The 18,373-nt window shown below is 44.1% G+C and overlaps 1 protein-coding gene across 2 annotated transcripts in view; it reads right to left on the minus strand.

The window, feature by feature from the left end:
- Window positions 1–18,373, minus strand: part of GALNT1 (polypeptide N-acetylgalactosaminyltransferase 1) — a 481,701-nt gene that overhangs the window by 75,788 nt on the left and 387,540 nt on the right. For both annotated transcript variants that reach the window (XM_073630779.1, XM_073630780.1), the window contains exon 10: window positions 15,107–15,205. In XM_073630779.1, coding sequence (XP_073486880.1) covers window positions 15,107–15,205 — 99 coding nt within the window. The remainder of the gene's footprint in view (window positions 1–15,106; window positions 15,206–18,373) is intronic.

Genomic DNA, 18,373 nt, shown 5'->3' on the forward strand with positions numbered 1-18,373 from the left:
AGTTGGATGGACGAGATGAAGGCTTCAATATCTTCTTTTTTTAGGAGGGGCTACCAGTTCTGAGTCTTTAAGATTATACAATTAGGCACTAAACTCATTCACTATCGCTAGAGGATTATTTAATCTAATTATTTACCTTGGGAATGTGTGAGGAACTGGATCATTTTGTTAGCATGCTGTCTTTTCATTTGTTTGGCCAGGAATGCTCCCGGTTTGTTGGCTGAGGCGTAAAATTAGGTTTTAAACGTTATATAATATAAATATAGTAGTCACTTTTGTGAAGGTGTTCACAAGGTTGGTATCTGAGGTTTTTTAGGGACATTTTGGGGGATGGTGATGGTTTGTTAACGTATTCTAGGTCCTGTATTTGTTTTAATAAATTTTCTGTAGTGGCCGAGTGATTTTTCTTTACCTGCGCCCCCAATTTTATGAACAGGCCCCGTAAAAAAGCTTTGTGAGCATGCCGTATAATAGATTGGTCATCAACTGAGTGTAGGTTATGTTCAAAATAGTTCTTAATGTCGGATCGAATTCAGTCTTCATATGTTGGGTTGTTGAGAAGGGAGTGATTTAGTCTCCAGACAGTATGTCTTGGATATTTGTTGTTGGTGAATAACTTAATTGATATTGGTGCATGGTCAGACCAGGTAATTATACCTATACGTGCTTCTGTGACTGATTTTAGTAGGTATTTATCTGTGAGAAACAAATCGATCCGAGAGTAAGAGTGTTGGGAGTGGGAATAAAATGTGTAGTCTTGTTCCTTGTCGTACAGGCATCTCCAGGGATCGTATAAGTCCTCCTTTTTCAGTAAAGAGGACAATGCAGATGGGCCTTCTTTTGGTTGGATTAGAAGTGTCGAGGAAAGTGTCAACAATGTAATTAAAATCCCCACATAGTATTACTGGATTAGATCTATAAGGGGCTAAGAAAGTAGGTTTGTATAAAATTTATTTTGAGCTGTGTTGGGCGCATAAAGATTCACTATAGTAAGGCATTGATTCTCAATTATCACGGATAGAATCAAGTACCCGCCATCCACATCAGCCACACAGTGGTGTAATGTGAGAGAAACAGAGGAGCTGATCGCAAGCATGACCCCTGTTTTTTCCTTAGGGGTACTGGCAAAAAAGCAGTGGTGGGTAGCGTTTATGTGAGCATGTGGGGGAATTATTTTTGAAGAAGTGCGATCTTGCACGCAAAGCACGCTTGCTTGATGGGTTCGAACTTATTTCCATAAGAGGTTACGTTTGAAGGGGGGGTTTAATTCTTTGGCATTGAGTGAGGTGATTGTGATGGCCATTTTGGTGGATATTACCTGAGGATGGAGATGAAGGGAGCGAAACCACACCTATGATGTTTGCCAATTGAGTGCAACAGGAGTATCAAACCAGTACACCAATATACAAATTAGGTCCAAGACATGCAGTGTGTCATAAGATAAACAAGTTGAAGTTATTATAATGTATATCCGATGTAGGATCCGATGTATGCATAGGACTGAAGGCATTAGTAGTGGTTAGGCTCCGACTTTATCTAATGCCAGGTTCCGGGATGGTGATGGAGTTGGTTGGGAACCCATACTCCCCGTTGCGTTGGGTGGAAAAGGAAGAAACCCCCAATTGGTTAATTTTTTTGTAACCATCTTTGGGTGTAAGGATGGGAATTATTAGTTGTTGATAGGTGACCAACGATTTAGTAGGGAAGCCCCACTTGTGATTTTTTTGCTCTTGGAGGATAGAGGTGATTGGAGTGGAGGTTCTGCACAATTCCATGGTAGCCTTTGAGGGATCACTGAACAGCAGAATGTTGGTGTACGGTGCTGGTAATGGTTTGGTGGTTTTGGCAGCATGGAAAAATTTGCTCCTTGATATGAAAGTAGTGTACCCGTGCCAGGATATCTCTTGGGGTATCTGGGGAAAGGTGTGCAGGCTTAGCGATTCTGTGGGCCCGATCAATGGTGAGGTCATGTGCATTTAAGCGAGGTAATAATTGTGAGAACATTTGTCTTAATTGATTGAAGAACGCCTCTAAATTTGATGTAGTTTCATCTAGAGCGATCCTCTCAATCAGCTAATTTCAATTTAATATAATTTAGTTCGGGTGTATGTGCATCTGAGAGTTCATTATGCACTTTAACATGGCCATGCATTTTCTCCTCAAGCACGTCAGCTCTTTCTTCCAAACATTCCACCCTGTCATGTGTTTGAGAGACTGAGCACTGCAGTTCCCTGTGCAGGTCTTTTTGCAGTGTAATGGCATGGATTTTAACACTGCTTCTGTCACAGGGTTGTCCGACACAGGAATGGCTAGAGCTGGAGTGTGTTCTATGTCAGTGGCCAGATTAGCCTATAGTTGTTTTTTGGGCTGTGGTAGAGCGCAGGGGAGGATGCCAGCCTCTTACCTCTATCCATGCTTTGCAGTGAGGATGGGGTGTCTAGGGAGGGCAAGGTGTCCATGTCATCCCTGGTGCCGTCCCTGGAGAGTGTGGCAGGGAAATTCTTCTGGCGGGGAGCTGAGCATTGCACCTCTGCAGCTAGGGAGCGGGGTGTTGCATTACCCTTGCTCCCGGCACCATCTTGAGCCGAGTTCATGGCCGCACTGTAAGAGTAATCCATTAGGCGGCGGGGTGCAAGCACCCTGTTCCGCTTACTTAACATGTCCGGGACAGTCCTGAGCCCCCCCCCCACCAATGTGGCCGTATCGGGGGTCGAACAGTTGCCTGGGGTTGCTCTGGATCCTAGCAGTGGAGCAGAGCTTGGGACTCAAGCCTCCATTGGGGTCCGCAGCAGGCCACGCCCCTTAATTTTTTTTTATTGCTGTCTATGTGTGTGTTCCAGTCCTGAGGACAACCACTTTTACATTTCATGTGCCAATGTCTCAAAGACCAATGAAAAAAAAAAAAAATTCAATAAGACTGTGTTCACTCATGTGCGGTGCAAAGTAGTTGTTTAGCATTTCAGGTCAGTTTTTGATCAGGATCAGGTCAGGATTGCATCAGTATCAGGTCAGGTTTACATCAGGTCAGGATTTTATCCTGTTCACAACTGAATGACATATGCATTTCAGCAGTGTTCCAATAGAAATCAATGGGCCTGAATTCGCACCTGAGCCAGAACGCACTGCTTAGAAAACTGACAGGATTCTTCAGAATTCACACTGAATCTGCACCAGACATATGTCAACAGGCACAATAGAAAGCAATGTTCTTTCACATGTCATACGAATTGGATGCGGTTCAAAATGCATCCAATTCACATGTGTGAACCTAGCCTAAAGCCATAGACAGTAACAAATATCTGAAAGATTTAAATTTTTCCATATTCTATTAAAAAAAAAACACACGGCAAAGCATTTGGATACAATAAAACCCATGCATGCTATCATACCAATATCCAATAAAGCAAGGGCTGGTGTACAGTTTTTTGAGATTAAAGCAATTTTACATCCAAAAGCAAACCTTGCTTATCTGGCAGCTTACCAATTCTTAGATGTGATGTGCATTCGTTTTCATGTTTAGGCTTGCTTTCTTCTATTTTCATCTGGTGATCTAGCCAGTAAGTCTGTTGTTTGTCAAAAGAACAAGCTCTCTTGCAGTTACAGGGTTGAGACAAACCATTTACCACTGACAAGGGAGCTTACAATGATCAGCTTTTATGTAAAATCTATCTCAAAAAGAAAATAAACCATTGGCTGTAACTGCTTAGCTGGAGTTTGGCTTCAATTTGTTAGTATATCTAAATCTGCTAGTACATTTAACACTCCCCTACCAACAGACTGACAGTGCTGCTGCCTGCTGTGCCCACTGATCCAGAGTGGGGAGAGTAATACAGGAGGTGTGTTACTGGCCAGATCAACCAGGTCAGAACTAGGATAAAAACCCCAAAAAAAGGAAAGAGCCATCACATTCATTGACTGGTAAACTGCAATAGATTAAATTTTTTGTTTTGGGTTTAAAACTGCTTAAACTACTTCCCACCCGGCCAATGTACATAAATGGCAGGGTGGGCGTTCTCTCCTTCTGAGTGGACTTTCAGAAACGGCCCTCAGAAGGAGGGGGATCGCGCGTGTCCACGCAGCGGCGTGATCCTGATGCGCTCGCGTCACCCGGACACGGCGCATTTCCGATCGTCAGGAGAGCTCTGTGATTGGCCCTCCTGATCACATGACAGCCATGTCCAATCACAGCCGTCATGTGATGTAAACACAGAGCCGGTTGCTAGGCAATCGGCTCTCCTCTCCTCACACAGAAGTTGTCGGTGAGGAGAGGAGAGGGGAGGGGAGGGGATCACTGCAGCCAGCTGGTGATCAGTGAGTATGAGCTGCTTTTTACTCACTGATCACCAACCTAGTGTCACCACACAATGTAAAACACATATGTCCCCAAAACACGTCATCAAATAATAAACACACCTGTCCCCCACATATGTTCCAAAGATTATCTGCACACATATGTCCATGATCACCTGCGCACATCTGTACATGATCATTTGCGTACATCTGTCCGTGATCACACGAACCAATTATTATACACTTCTGTAGCAGAATACATTTTGGCTTAAATTTATGACACAATTCGATTTAATTGGATTTCTTTTAAAACAGAAAGAAGAAAATATTGTTTTTTCTCCAAATTTCTGCTCTTTTTTCGCGTATATTGCAAAACATAAAAAACTGAGTCGTGAATAAATACCACCTAAAGAAAGCTCTATTTGTGTGAACAAAATTATAAAAATTTCATTTAGATACAGTGTAGCATGACCGCCCAATTGTCATTGAAAGTGCGAGAGCGCTAAAAGCTGAAAATTGGTCTGGGAAGGAAGGGGGCAAAAGTGCCCAGTATTGATGTGGTTAAGTATGAAATGCAATTTATGAACACATATGAACATGATCAGCCTGGGGTGGGAGAAATCTAATTTTAATAAATACAAGGTTCAAGGTGCATAGCATTAAAAACGATGTTTTGAATAGTTTAAATCCAATATGTTGTTGTGGCTGCACTTTAATGCACAGATATGAAAATAATAAATCCCTGATAGCAACCTCCTTTATTCCTGTTAAATTACAAGAAATTAGCTCTCAATGAAAATGGAAATCTATTTTGCGAATTCATTTTTTTCTCACATCTACCAAATGTTGCATAAAAGTTTCTAATTGAGTAACAAAGATGTCAGAAGATTAACTATAAATTAGGGATCAATAAGCATTGTTGTTTGCAGCCTTAAAACTATCCCTCAAATTTTACCTGTGTAAGCCTTTTCACCCCACAGCATTAGATATTCGAAACCTATAATGCCTAATTCACACTGAGCAATTAACCTCGGTGCATGGGCTCTGGTGTTTATGTTCAGGTAAAAGGTACAGACACACCATCCAGCTGCTGCAATCGAGCCTCGCCGTGCGTGTCTATGGACGCACACACCCTTGCTTTGCAGTGCACCCGCACATGTGACTGCATAGCTCATGGCTTGTTATGAGGGCACATGCAGGAGAGGAGGAGAGAGCAGATGGGGGGCTCCAGAAGAGGAGGTAAGGGGCTGCTATGTGCAATAGCCTTGCACAGAGCAGGTACAGTGGATATAAAAAGTCTACACACCTCTGTTAACATGTCAGGTTTCTGTGATGTAAAAAAAAAGGAGACAAAAATAAATAATTTCAGAACTTTTTTCCACCTTTCATGCGACTTAAACTGTACAACTCAGTTGAAAAACAAACTGAAATCTTTTAGGTGGAGGGAAGTAAAAAAAAAAAAAAAAAACTAAAATAATATGGTTGCATAAGTGTGCACACCCTTAAACTAATACTTTGCTGAAGCACCTTTTGATTTTATTACAGCATTCAGTGTTTTTGGGTATGAGCCTATCAGCATGGCGCATCTTGACTTGGCAATATTTGCCCACTCTTTGCAAAACACTCCAAATCTGCCAGTTAGCAAGGGCATCTCCCGTGCACAGCCCTCTTCAAATCACCCCACAGATTTTCAATTGGATTCAGGTCTGGGCCCTGGCTGAGCCACTCCAAAACTTTAATCTTCTTCTGGTTAAGCCATTTCTTTAGATGTATGCTTTGGGTTGTTGTCATGCTGAAAGATGAAGTTCCTCTTCATGTTCAGCTTTCTAGCAGAAGCCTGAAGGTTTTGTGCCAATATTGACTGGTATTTGGAACTGTTCATAATTCCCTCTACCTTGACAAAGGCCCCTGTTCCAGCTGAAGAAAAACAGCCCCAAAGCATGATGCTGCTTCACTGTGGGTATGGTGTTCTTTTAGTGACATGCAGTGTTGTTCTTGCGCCAAGCATATCTTTTGGAATTATGGACAAAAAGTTCAACCTTGGTTTCATTGAACCAGAACACATTTTCCCACATGCTTTTGGGAGACTTCAGATGTGTTTTTGCAAAATTCAGATGGATGTTTTTCTTCCCAAGAAAAGGCTTCCTTCTTGCCACTCTACCCCATGGCCCAGACATATGAAGAATACGGGAGATTGTCACATGTAGCACACAGCGAGCACTTGCCAGATATTCCTGCAGCTCCTTTAATGTTGCTGTAGGCCTCTTGGCAGCCTCCATGACCAGTTTTCTTGTTGCCTTTTCATCAATTTTGGAGAAACGTCCAGTTCTTGGTAATGTCACTGTTTTGCCATATTTTCTCCACTTGATGAAGACTGTCTTCACTGTGTTCCATGGTATATCTAATGCTTTGGAAATACTTTAGTATCCTTCTCCTGACTGATACCTTTTAACAGTGAGATCCCTCTGATGCTTTGAAAGCCCTCTGCGGACCATGAATTTTGCTGTAGGATGCGACATATGTCAAGAAAGACCTACAAAACAGCTGAACTTTATTTGCGGTTAATCAAAGGCACTTTAAATGATGGCAGGTGTGTACTGACTCCTATTTAACATGATTTTGAATGTGACTGCTTGATTCTGAACACAGCTACATCCCCAGTTATAAGAGGATGTGCACACTTATGCAACCACATTATTTTATTTTTTTTCCCTTTCCCCACTCCCTAAAAGACTTCAGTTTGTACAGTTTATAGGTCACATTAAAAGGTGGAAAAAGTTCTGTAATTAATTACATAGTTACATAATAGGTGAGGTTGAAAAAAGACACAAGTCCATCAAGTCCAACCTATGTGTGTGTGATTATGTGTCAGTATTACATTATATATCCCTGTATGTTGCGGTCATTCAGGTGCTTATCTAATAGTTTCTTGAAGCTATCAATGCTCCCCGCTGAGACCACCGCCTGTGGAAGGGAATTCCACATCCTTGCCGCTCTTACAGTAAAGAACCCTCTACGTAGTTTAAGGTTAAACCTCTTTTCTTCTAATTTTAATGAGTGGCCATGAGTCTTGTTAAACTCTCTTCTGCAAAAAAGTTTTATCCCTATTGCGGAGTCACCAGTACGGTATTTGTAAATTGAAATCATATCCCCTCTCAAGCGTCTCTTCTCCAGAGAGAATAAGTTCAGTGCTTGCAACCTTTCCTCATAACTAAGATCCTCCAGACCCTTTATTAGCTTTGTTGCCATTCTTTGTACTCGCTCCATTTCCAGTACATCCTTCCTGAGGACTGGTGCCCAGAACTGGACAGCATACTCCAGGTGCGGCCGGACCAGAGTCTTGTAGAGTGGGAGAATTATCGTTTTATCTCTGGAGTTAATCCCCCTTTTAATGCATGCCAATATTCTGTTTGCTTTGTTAGCAGCAGCTTGGCATTGCATGCCATTGCTGAGCCTATCATCTACTAGGACCCCCAGGTCCTTTTCTATCCTAGATTCCCCCAGAGGTTCCCCCCCCAGTGTACAGATTGCATTCATATTTTTGCCACCCAATGCATTATTTTACATTTTTCTACATTAAACCTCATTTGCCATGTAGTCACCCACCCCATTAATTTGTTCAGGTCTTTTTGCAAGGTTTCCACATCCTGCAGAGAAGTTATTGCCCTGCTTAGCTTAGTATCGTCTGCAAATACAGAGATTGAACTGTGTATCCCATCCTCCAGATCGTTTATGAACAAATTAAATAGGATTGGTCCCAGCACAGAACCCTGGGGGACCCCACTACCCACCCCTGACCATTCTGAGCACTCCCCATTTATCACCACCCTCTGAACTCGCCCTTGTAGCCAGTTTTCAATCCATGTACTCACCCTATGGGCCATGCCAACGGACCTTATTTTGGACAGTAAACGTTTATGGGGAACTGTGTTACCTTTGTCGCATTTTTGTATATCACAGAAAACTGACATTTTAAAAGGGGCGTGTAGACTTTTTATATCCACTGCAAGCAGTGGCGTAACTAGAAACCTCAGGGCCCCGGTGCAAGAAATCATGAAGGGCCCCCCCGAAAAGCATGATTTTGATACTATATTTTTTTTCCACTGGTACCGGAGGGGGGTGGTACTGGAGGGGAGTGGTGGTGGTATTGGAGGGGGGGTGGTGGTGGTACTGGAGGGGGGGTGGTACTACTGGACGCAGGCCAGGATTTACTACCTTTGCCGCCCCAAGGCTGGGTCTTTCAATGCCGCCCCCACTCCCCCACACACCACCATTCTCGTCCTTTATCGATGACTGCTACAATAGATCAATTAAAAACATATCTCCACACAGGAGAACACTGAAAATAACTGGCTTTAATTGTGGAATGTGTGCAATGGGAGTATGGACTGTGGGTGAGATATCAGGGGTCTAAACAGACCTCTGATGTTTCATCTTTGAAACAGAGAAATGAGATTGAGGACACAGCCCACAATCTCCATCTCTGTAGCCTCAGCTCCACAGAATGAATGGACAGAAATAGCTCCATACAGAGCTTCCTGTTCATTCACAAACGGAAGCATAGTAAACACAGTTTCCCCACTCTCCATCCAGAAAGCATTCCCCCCGCAGCAGCCGGGAAGGAGAGGAGAGGACAGGGGGGAACCCAACAGCACTGTGGGGGATGAGGGGGGCCAAAGAGTACACAGGAGCTTGGGGCAGCAGGTGGTGGATAGCGAGAAGGCGGCATATAGAGGAACAGTTCCCCTTCATTTTCCTCCTGCAGCCTTTCAGCTGCAGGCTTCAGGAGGAAAATGAAGGGGAACGGTTCCTCTATATGCCACCCCGCCTATCCAGGTGTACAGGGGGCTGCACGGGAACCCTGGAGCATGCGATTGTGACCCCGGCAACTCCTGTACATACACCCCTGCTGGTGGGATGGGAAGAGTGACAGTGTTGGGGGGATGGGATGAGTGGGATTGCTGGGGGGGGGGGGATGAGTGTCAGTGCTGGGGGGATGGGGTGAGTGTCAGTGCTGGGGGGATGGGGTGAGTGTCAGTGCTGGGGGGATGGGGTGAGTGTCAGTGCTGGGGGGATGGGATGACTGTGCTGGTGGGGGGGGGTGGAATGGGGGTGTCAGTGGTGGGGGGGGGGATGAGTGTCACTGCTGGGGGGATGAGTGGCTGTGCTGGGGGGTGGAATTAGTGTCAGTGCTGGGGGGATGAGTGGCTGTGCTTATGGGGGGGTGGAATGAGTGTCAGTGCTGGGAGGTGGGATCAGTGTCAGTGGTGGGGGGATGAGTGGCTGTGCTGGTGGGGGGGATCAGTGTCAGTGCTGGGGGGATGAGTGTCAGTGCTGGTGGGGGGGTATGAGTGTCAGTGCTGGGGGGGGTGGGATCAGTGTCAGTGCTGGGGGGATGAGTGGCTGTGCTGGTGGGGGGGGTGGAATGAGTGGGGGGTGGGATCAGTGCCAGTGCTGGGGGGTGGGATCAGTGTCAGCCAGTGCTGGGGGGGATGAGTGGCTGTGCTGGTGGGGGGGGTGAGATGAGTGTCAGTGCTGGGGGGATGAGTGTCAGTGCTGGTGGGGGGTAGAATGAGTGGGGGATGGGATCAGTGTGAGTGATGGGGAGATGAGTGTCAGTGCTGGTGGGGGGTATGAGTGTCAGTGCTGGGGGGTGGGATCAGTGTCAGTGCTGGGGGGGTGGGATCAGTGTCAGTGCTGGGGGGGTGGGATCAGTGTCAGTGCTGGGGGGATGAGTGGCTGTGCTGGTGGGGGGGTGGGATGAGTGGGGGGTGGGATGAGTGTCAGTGCTGGGGGGATGAGTGTCAGTGCTGGTGGGGGGTGGAATGAGTGGGGGGTGGGATGAGTGTCAGTGCTGGGAGGATGAGTGTCAGTGCTGGGGGGTGGGATCAGTGTCAGTGCTGGGGGGAGGAGTGTCAGTGCTGGTGGGGGGTGGAATGAGTGGGGGGGTGGGATGAGTGTCAGTGCTGGTGGGGGGTATGAGTGTCAGTGCTGGGGGGTGGGATCAGTGTCAGTGCTGGGGGGATGAGTGTCAGTGCTGGTGGGGGGGTATGAGTGTCAGTGCTGGGGGGTGGGATCAGTGTCAGTGCTGGGGGGATGACTGGCTGTGCTGGTGGGGGGGTGGAATGAGTGTCAGTGCTGGGGGTGGGGGGTGGGATCAGTTTCAGTGCTGGGGGATGAGTTTCAGTGCTGGGCGGAAGGGATGAGTGGCTGTGGTGGGATGGAATCAGCGGTGGTGGTGGGGACTGGGTTCATTGGCAGTGCTGGGTGCCGGGATGATGGATCAGAGACACTTACTTGCTGTCAGTGTCCACTCGGTTTCCCCTGCATTGCTCTGTGTCTCTCTCGGCTCCCTGCGCTCCACGTGTCACTATCTCTACTCCTTACACAGCGGCCACGACCTCCTGCAGCTCCTCCCCCTCCTTCTCTTACTTGATGTCAGCAGTGTCCTCTCTGTCTCTGGATAGGCGGGGGCGGGGCGGTCCACAGCGGAATGAACGGACAAATGCTGCCCTCACAACAGCAGCCAGAGTGGACGGGCGGGCTCCTCACACTAGTGGACGGGCGGCGGGCTGCTCACACTAGCGGGTGGTGGGCCGCAGGCCCCCCCTGAATTGGTGGAACTACAAGGCCCAGTCGCAAGTGAGACTGCAGCGACCCTGATAATTCCGCCATTGACTGCAAGTATAACCTCTTTTTCCATTTTAGGTAAAGAAGTTGGAGCTTTTGGTATCACTTTTATAATGGAACAATAATATAAAAGTAAAAGATGAATATTAAGAAAGTATTTGCCAACAAAACCAATAACAATCCCAACAATATCCACTTTCGGACAGTTTTAGAACAGTGGCCTTTTGGATATACAGTTCGCTGAGACACTAAACCATTTATATAGGTGGGCCTGAATAGGTTGATATGACATTATGCAAATGGATAGGGAAACCCGTTACTTATCAGTATGTACAAATGAAAGTTACAAACTGTGTAAACTTTGAAGCTTTATTGGATGCAGGATAATGTTAAATGATAGTTAGTCTTCTAATGAGTGATGCAGCATGCGCCAACTGATACCAATAAACGATCCAAAAGTCCTATTATGTCTGGGGGTAGGGGTGTAGGATCAATTATTAGGTATTATGAGGTATCATCCCTCTAATCTGTAGAAGTGCATCAAAACTGGGGCTTTACTTATACCACCCAGGGTATAGTATAAACACATAAGATGCAAATCTAAAATATTAACACTTTATTTTTGACATATCCATTAAAAAACTATTTAAAAGTAAATATATAAATTATAAAAAAAATATAGTGAAGCACTCTCAAAGAAATTTTCATCAAAATTCATCAATATAAAAATATATAGGTATAAAATCTCAACGTGCAAAGGTGCAAATTCATCAATATACAGTATATAAAAACACATATCTGCATTGTTTTAAATATTCTTCAGGTGCAAAAACAACTTAATAAAGTAACATTTGTGCAAAACAATTCTGTATATATAGAAAAATCCCAAAGTCCATGTGTAAATTTGCCAATTAATGAACAGCAAATGCTGGTGCAAACACATAAAACACGCAATCCACATGTTATCAGTGCAACAGAGTGAATGTGCACTTATAGTGTCAATCCCATAAGTTTTAAAAAACGAGTCAGATGTCTCTTGACTGGTTCTCGACCGGCTCGCGAACATATACTGTGGCACAATGTCACCGCTGCATGTAACCCCATACGGGGTCCCTTTAAGAGTCGCCAGAGAGAGAGCACGGCGGGGGACCCGATGCGCGTGGCAGGCAGTCGCATTCACGAACGCCAGCACAGGGATTTGTGCGTTTAAACGCACAAATCCCTGTGCTGTCAGGAGAGGAGACATGGTGTTTGTTCCTAGTAAGTAGGAACAGCGAAATGTCTCCTCTCCTACTCATTCCTATCCCCATACAGTTAGAACACAGTGAGGGAACACACATTTAACCCCTTGATCGCCCCCTAGTGTTAACCCCTTCCCTACCAGTGTAATTTACACAGTAATCAGTGCATTTTTATAGCACTGATCGCTGTATAAATGTCAGTGGTCCTGAAAATGTGTCAAGTGTCCGATCTGTCCACCGCAATACCGCTAAAAATTACAGATCACCGCCATTACTAGTAAAAAAAAAGCCATAAAACTTTCTCATAGTATGTAGACGCTATAACTTTTGCGCAAACCAATATACGCTTATTGCGTTTTTTTTTTTACCAAAGATATGTGGAAGAATATATATTGGCCTAAACTGATGAAGAAATTTGTTTTTTAAAAACATTTTTGGGGATATTTATTATAGAAAAAAAGTAAAAAATATTTTTTTTCAAAATTGTCGCTCTTTTTTGTGTATAGCGCAAAAAATAAAAACTGCAGGGGTGATCAAATAGCAACAAAAGAAAACTCCATTTGTGGGAAAAAAAGGATGCACATTTTGTTTGGTCAGGAAGGGGCTAAAACCTTCCGGGGCTGAAGTGGTTAAAAATCGTATTTTTCAAACACTCCACCACGACCCCTTTGGGTGTCTTCTTACCTTATTGAGTTGACCCTAATGTTTCTATGAGGGTCAAACAAGCTTTTGCATAACTTTGCCTGCCAGCAAGTTTCCTGGTTAGTTACAAATCCCCTCCATTCCTCCAGCGAACATTATCTGTTTTTTTTTTTTTTTTTAGTAGATCAGATTGGAGGTAGGCTGGTGTAAATGGACACAAGTCCATTTACATCTGCTGCTCCAAAGAGGTGAATGGAGGGTTTGATTGAGTCGGACTGATTATGCGAATGGGGCCTAAGGCTGCTTTCACATTGATGCATGGCGATTTACCCACACTGAGGGTGCAACGCAGTGCACCTGTGGCTTTTCTTCGGGTTAGCTGCACTTTGCCATAGACTTCTATTACATCCTGCAGGTGTGGCGCACTTTCTGAAAATGCACTAAACCCACAGGTAATAACAGTAGTCTATGGCCCTGCGGATCAGTTTGAAAGCAGCCCAGTAACAAAAGCAGATATGCCCATATATACACAGTGATTTTAGTAATAAACTTACCTTTAATAACAGTTTTCCATTCAGGTATCGCTGGCTGTTGCTGTCCTAGGCAGAGTGCATTTGGTATCAATATAATTTTTTTTTTTTAATTGACTTTTTTTGTTTATAGAGCAAAAAATAAAAACCGCCGAGGTGATCAAATACAACCAAAAGAAAGCTCTATTGTTGCGTGTCTCTCTCTGGTGGCGCTGGTTAGCAGCGTGGCTCTCTTTGGCTTGCCCAAGCACAGTCATCTCTTTCTTTTTTCTGTCTCTTGGAGCATGTGAAGCACTCATTTCCCCCACCTTTTTTCTAGGTTCTGGGCTCTCTCTTCCTCCAGCAGAGTGAATTCTGGGAGCTGTAGTCCTCTCCCTGCGGAGAACAATGGTGCCGCCAATCTTCTGGGACTACATCTCCCATGGTGCTCCACTAGTCTGTTGTAAGTGACCAATGGGGAGGGAAAAAAAGCAGGCAGAAAGTTGGGTGGCAAACCTAATAAGAGAGCTGCTCTCTTCTCCCACACTGCGAGCGGGGGAACATTCTGAGATCCCTCCTCTCCCCTGTCAAACTGCCTGCTGCTGAGTGAGTTCTCTTCAGCTGAGCTGTAGCCCACTGTCACTGTTTCATTGATGGGGGGGCGTGACAGCACCCGCTATAACTGTCAGCTTCCTTGATGGTGTCACCCCTCTGGCAGGTGTCAGCCGGGTGCGTTATGGCCCCCGCACCCCCATAGCAACGGCACTGCTGCTATCAAAGCAACCTGGGCTTCCATAACACTTTAGCAGTGTGCCACAGGCTGATCGCCTCTATGCCATATCAAATGACCCCCGACCAAGTGTTGACTGCATACTATACTGTACATGGAAAATCTTTTTAATAAAGAGAAATGAGATAGATCGCTGCTCCAGGCGAGTATAATAATCCACCAAAAAGGAAGGACGGGGGCTAGCTCTGGCTTGAAACCATGAACATGTACACTAAATGAAAAAAAAATAGCTGCACACCAACATCCATCCAAAAGGTTTATTGAAAGACTGCCACCCGGACTAAAACAACAGACCAAGAGTGACAACTTTTCATACATACATTGTGCTTGGGTTTTGAACATTTTTGTATTAAAAATCCTTTTTTTTATTGGTCTTATGTTATATTTTAATTTTCTGAGATACTGAATTTCGGGTTTTCACTAGCTGTAAGCCATAATCAAAATTAACAGAAAAAAATGTTTGGAATATATCACTCTGTGTGTAACGCATCTATATAAAATATGAATTTCACTTTTTGAATTGAATTACCGAAATAAATTAACTTTTCGAAGATATTCTAATTTAAGGAGTTGCACCTGCATATGCAAATGCTTGTTTATGGAAAATCATTTTTATAACTTATGGGATTGATGCTATAAGTGGACATTCACTCTACTGCACTGCTGACATATGGATTGCGTGTTTTATGTGTTTGCCCCAGCGTTTGCCGTTCATTAAGTGGCACATTTACACATGGATTTTTCTATATATTCATAATTGTTTTGCACAAATGTTATTTTATTAGGGTGTTTTTGCACCTGAAGTATATTTAAAACAATGCATATATGTGTTACATATATATTGATGAATTTGCACATTGAGATTTTATAGTTATTTTTATATTTATGAATTTTGATAAATATTTCTTTGAAAGTGCTTCACTATATATAATATTATATAATCCACATAGCAAATATTTACTATTTAGAACAGAGAAACACCCGGCGAAGGTAAAAAGTCCTACCTGGTTTCCTCCCATTCCGTGGCAGTTAAAAATACCAACTTTTTCACTCTCCTTTCGTGCCATATTATCCAAACACTGATTGGTATCTACATTTCTAATCTGAGTGAAAAAAAAGAGGAGCGTATAAGCATAATATATTTATGTGCAATAAAACAGATTTTGTTTAAAAGAATGAGTGGTCATTCAAAAAGTTGCGCTTGGAAACCATAGAATTTAATTGTATTCACATTTCTCCCTGTTGTGATGAGCAGAGTGGTTGAGAAGACTTACAGTACTGCAGAGGGCTGACAGAATCTCTCTTACAGTTTAACAATGATTCTCATCTGTATTGCTTCTCTGTGAGCTACATTAATAAATCCCCCAATGTGTAATGAGAAAAATCAAAATCTAATAAATTATATGACAGAAAATCACTTACCCGCTTAAAGTAAATCTACAGTCAAAACGTTTATTTTTTGTTTTTAGTTTTGGATACAGTAGGGAAAAATTAAAAATTCTATCGTTTTTATTTGTCATCAGTGGCCATCCCCGTCTAGGAGGCATAGCAAGTAGTAGGGGAAAGTAAGGTATAAGGGGAAATCCTTTCCTAGACACTTGCCACCAAAACAGGTGTATTTATGGTAGGGGGGGACTGTAAAAATAGGATTTTTATTCCAGCTTACCTGTAAAATCCTTTTCTTGGAGTACATCATGGGACACAGAGCCTTAAGGGTTATGGGCCACCTTCAGGTGTTAACACTGGTATACCCAATCAAGGAAGTTCACTCCCTATATAACCCCTCCTCCTTCTAGGAGCACATCAGTTTTTGTAGCAAAGCAATATAATTAAATCCCAAAAGAGGGGAGGGACCACTGTGTCCCATGATGTACTCCAAGAAAAGAATTTTACAGGTAAACTGTAATAAAAATCCTATTTTCTTTATCGTACATCATGGGACACAGAGCCTTAAGTAATTACTTAATGGGACGTCTCATAGCAATGCTACTTGAGGGGAGGGAGAGACAACCGGCCGGGTACCCCCAGACTTGAGGACTTATACTGCTGCCCGCAGCATACTGCGCCCAAAGGCGATATCCTCATACCTCCTTACATCCACCTGATAAAATTTTTGTGAATGTATGCACTGAAGACCAAGTTGCGGCCTTACAGATCTGAGCCATGGAGGCCTGGTGACACACTGCCCAAGAAGCACTAACCGCCCTGGTAGAGTGCGTCTTAACTTGAAACGGGGGAATCTTACCCCTTACATCATAAGTTTTGAATTATAACTTGCCGAATCCACTTAGCGACAGTGGATTTCGACGCTGCCTGTCCTTTCTTAGGACCCTCTGGCAGAATAAATAAGACATCAGTCTTAAGAATCTGAGCAGTTGTCTTTAAATAGATTTTCACTGCTCTCACCACATCAAGACAATGTAGTGACTATTCTTCCCTGGAACATGGCTTTGTAAAAAAACGATGGCAGGACAATATCTTGATTCAGGTGAAAACCTGAAAATACTTTTGGCAAAAAGCCTGGACGAGGGCATAACACCACTCTGTTCTCATGAATAATCGAATATGGCTCTTTACAAGAAAGAGCAGCCAATTCTGAAACCCTCCTTGCTGAGGATATAGCAACCAAAAATACCAGCTTCCTTGTCAGAAGGACTAAGGGAATATGCTGCATCGGTTCAAATGGCTGTTTTTGTAACACTGACAAAACAAAATTCAAGTCCCCAGGGCTTAAAGGTGATTTAACTGGCGGATTAATCCGCATCACCCCTTGCATAAAAACCCCGGACTAAAGAAGTGGTCTTTGAAATAAGATCGATAAGGCTGAGACTTGGCCCTTAATGGTACTCCGGGCCAATTTCATCTCTATGCCTCTTTGTAGAAAGGCAAGAATTCTGCCTATGATATATTTCCGAGGGTGTCAACCCTTGGTTCACACCAGGAAACATAGGCCCTCCAGAATCTATAATATATCGTTCTGGAAGCTGGTTTCCTTGCATTAATCAAAGTAGAGATAACTGACTCAGAAAGCCCACGTTTCCTCAGAATGTGGGTTTCAATAGCCAGGCCGTTAAATTTAGCTTTCGTAAAGTAGGATAGAATATCGGCCCCTGTGAGAGCAGGTCTGGCCTTAGTGGAAGGGACCATGGATCCTCCACTGCCATCTTTACGATTTCTGCAAACTATGACCTTCTGGACCATGCTGGTGCTGCCAGAATTACCGGTTTTCTTTCCAGCTTGATCCTGCAAAGAAGTCGAGGCAGCAATTGAATAGGGGTAAATGTATCGATCAGTAGAACTGATCCCACGGTATCACCAACGCATGTGTTCTGCTTGCGAATGGATCCTTCTGGACACAAAGTTGACTAACTTTTTGTTGAACTGGACGCTAGAAGATCTACGTCTGGAGTCCCCCATCTTTGACAAACAGCCCGAACATATGTTGGGGTGAAGAAACCATTCCCCTCGAATGATCTGCTGGCGACTTAAGTAGACCGCATGCCAATTTTCTATTCCGGGAATGAGGACTGCCGATAGGCACGGAATATTTCTTTCTGCCCAAGTTAGAATATGGTTCACCTCTCTCTGCGCTGAGAGATTCTTGGTGCCCCCTTTGGTGATTGATATAGGCCACAGCCCTGGCATGGACGGACTGGATCCTATCAGGACAATCTCTTAACCTGGAAGAGCAGGCTTTCAGAGCCAGACACACTGCCCGAATCTCTAGGATGTTGATGGGCAAGGCTCTCGGTTCTTGAATACTGTCCTTGGACAGTTGTCTTCTCTGTCGTTTACCACTTTCCAGATAAGTGGTCTTAAGGATTTACCTTTTAGCAGATTCTTTAGTAACCACCAATTGAGGCTTTGGGACACCCTCGTGGACAGCCGCATTGGCAAGTCCAAAGCTTAAATCGTTCTGTTCCAAACAAATAGAATACTGTTTTGCAACAGTCTCGAGTGGAACTGAGCATAGGTAACTGCTTCGAATGAAGTCACCATCCTTTCTAACAACCTCATGCAAAGGTGAATTTTGACCTGACCATCCGCACCAACTCTCTTATGAAGTTGTCTTTTGCCTGGGAAAGAACACCCTTTTTCTGGGCTGCATCTATGATCAGACCCAAATACTCCAGCTTTTTTAGCGGTTTTAAGGGAGACTTCACTAGGTTGAGAACGCAACCCAGACTTTTTCAGGTAACTGGTTGTAATGCGTACACCTTACTCCGAACACCGATTGGTCTATATGCATCCCTGATGCCAATAGATGCCAG

Source organism: Aquarana catesbeiana, linkage group LG05 (genome assembly GCF_042186555.1).
Source record: "Aquarana catesbeiana isolate 2022-GZ linkage group LG05, ASM4218655v1, whole genome shotgun sequence".
In the NCBI taxonomy this organism is placed as follows: Eukaryota; Metazoa; Chordata; class Amphibia; order Anura; family Ranidae; genus Aquarana; species Aquarana catesbeiana.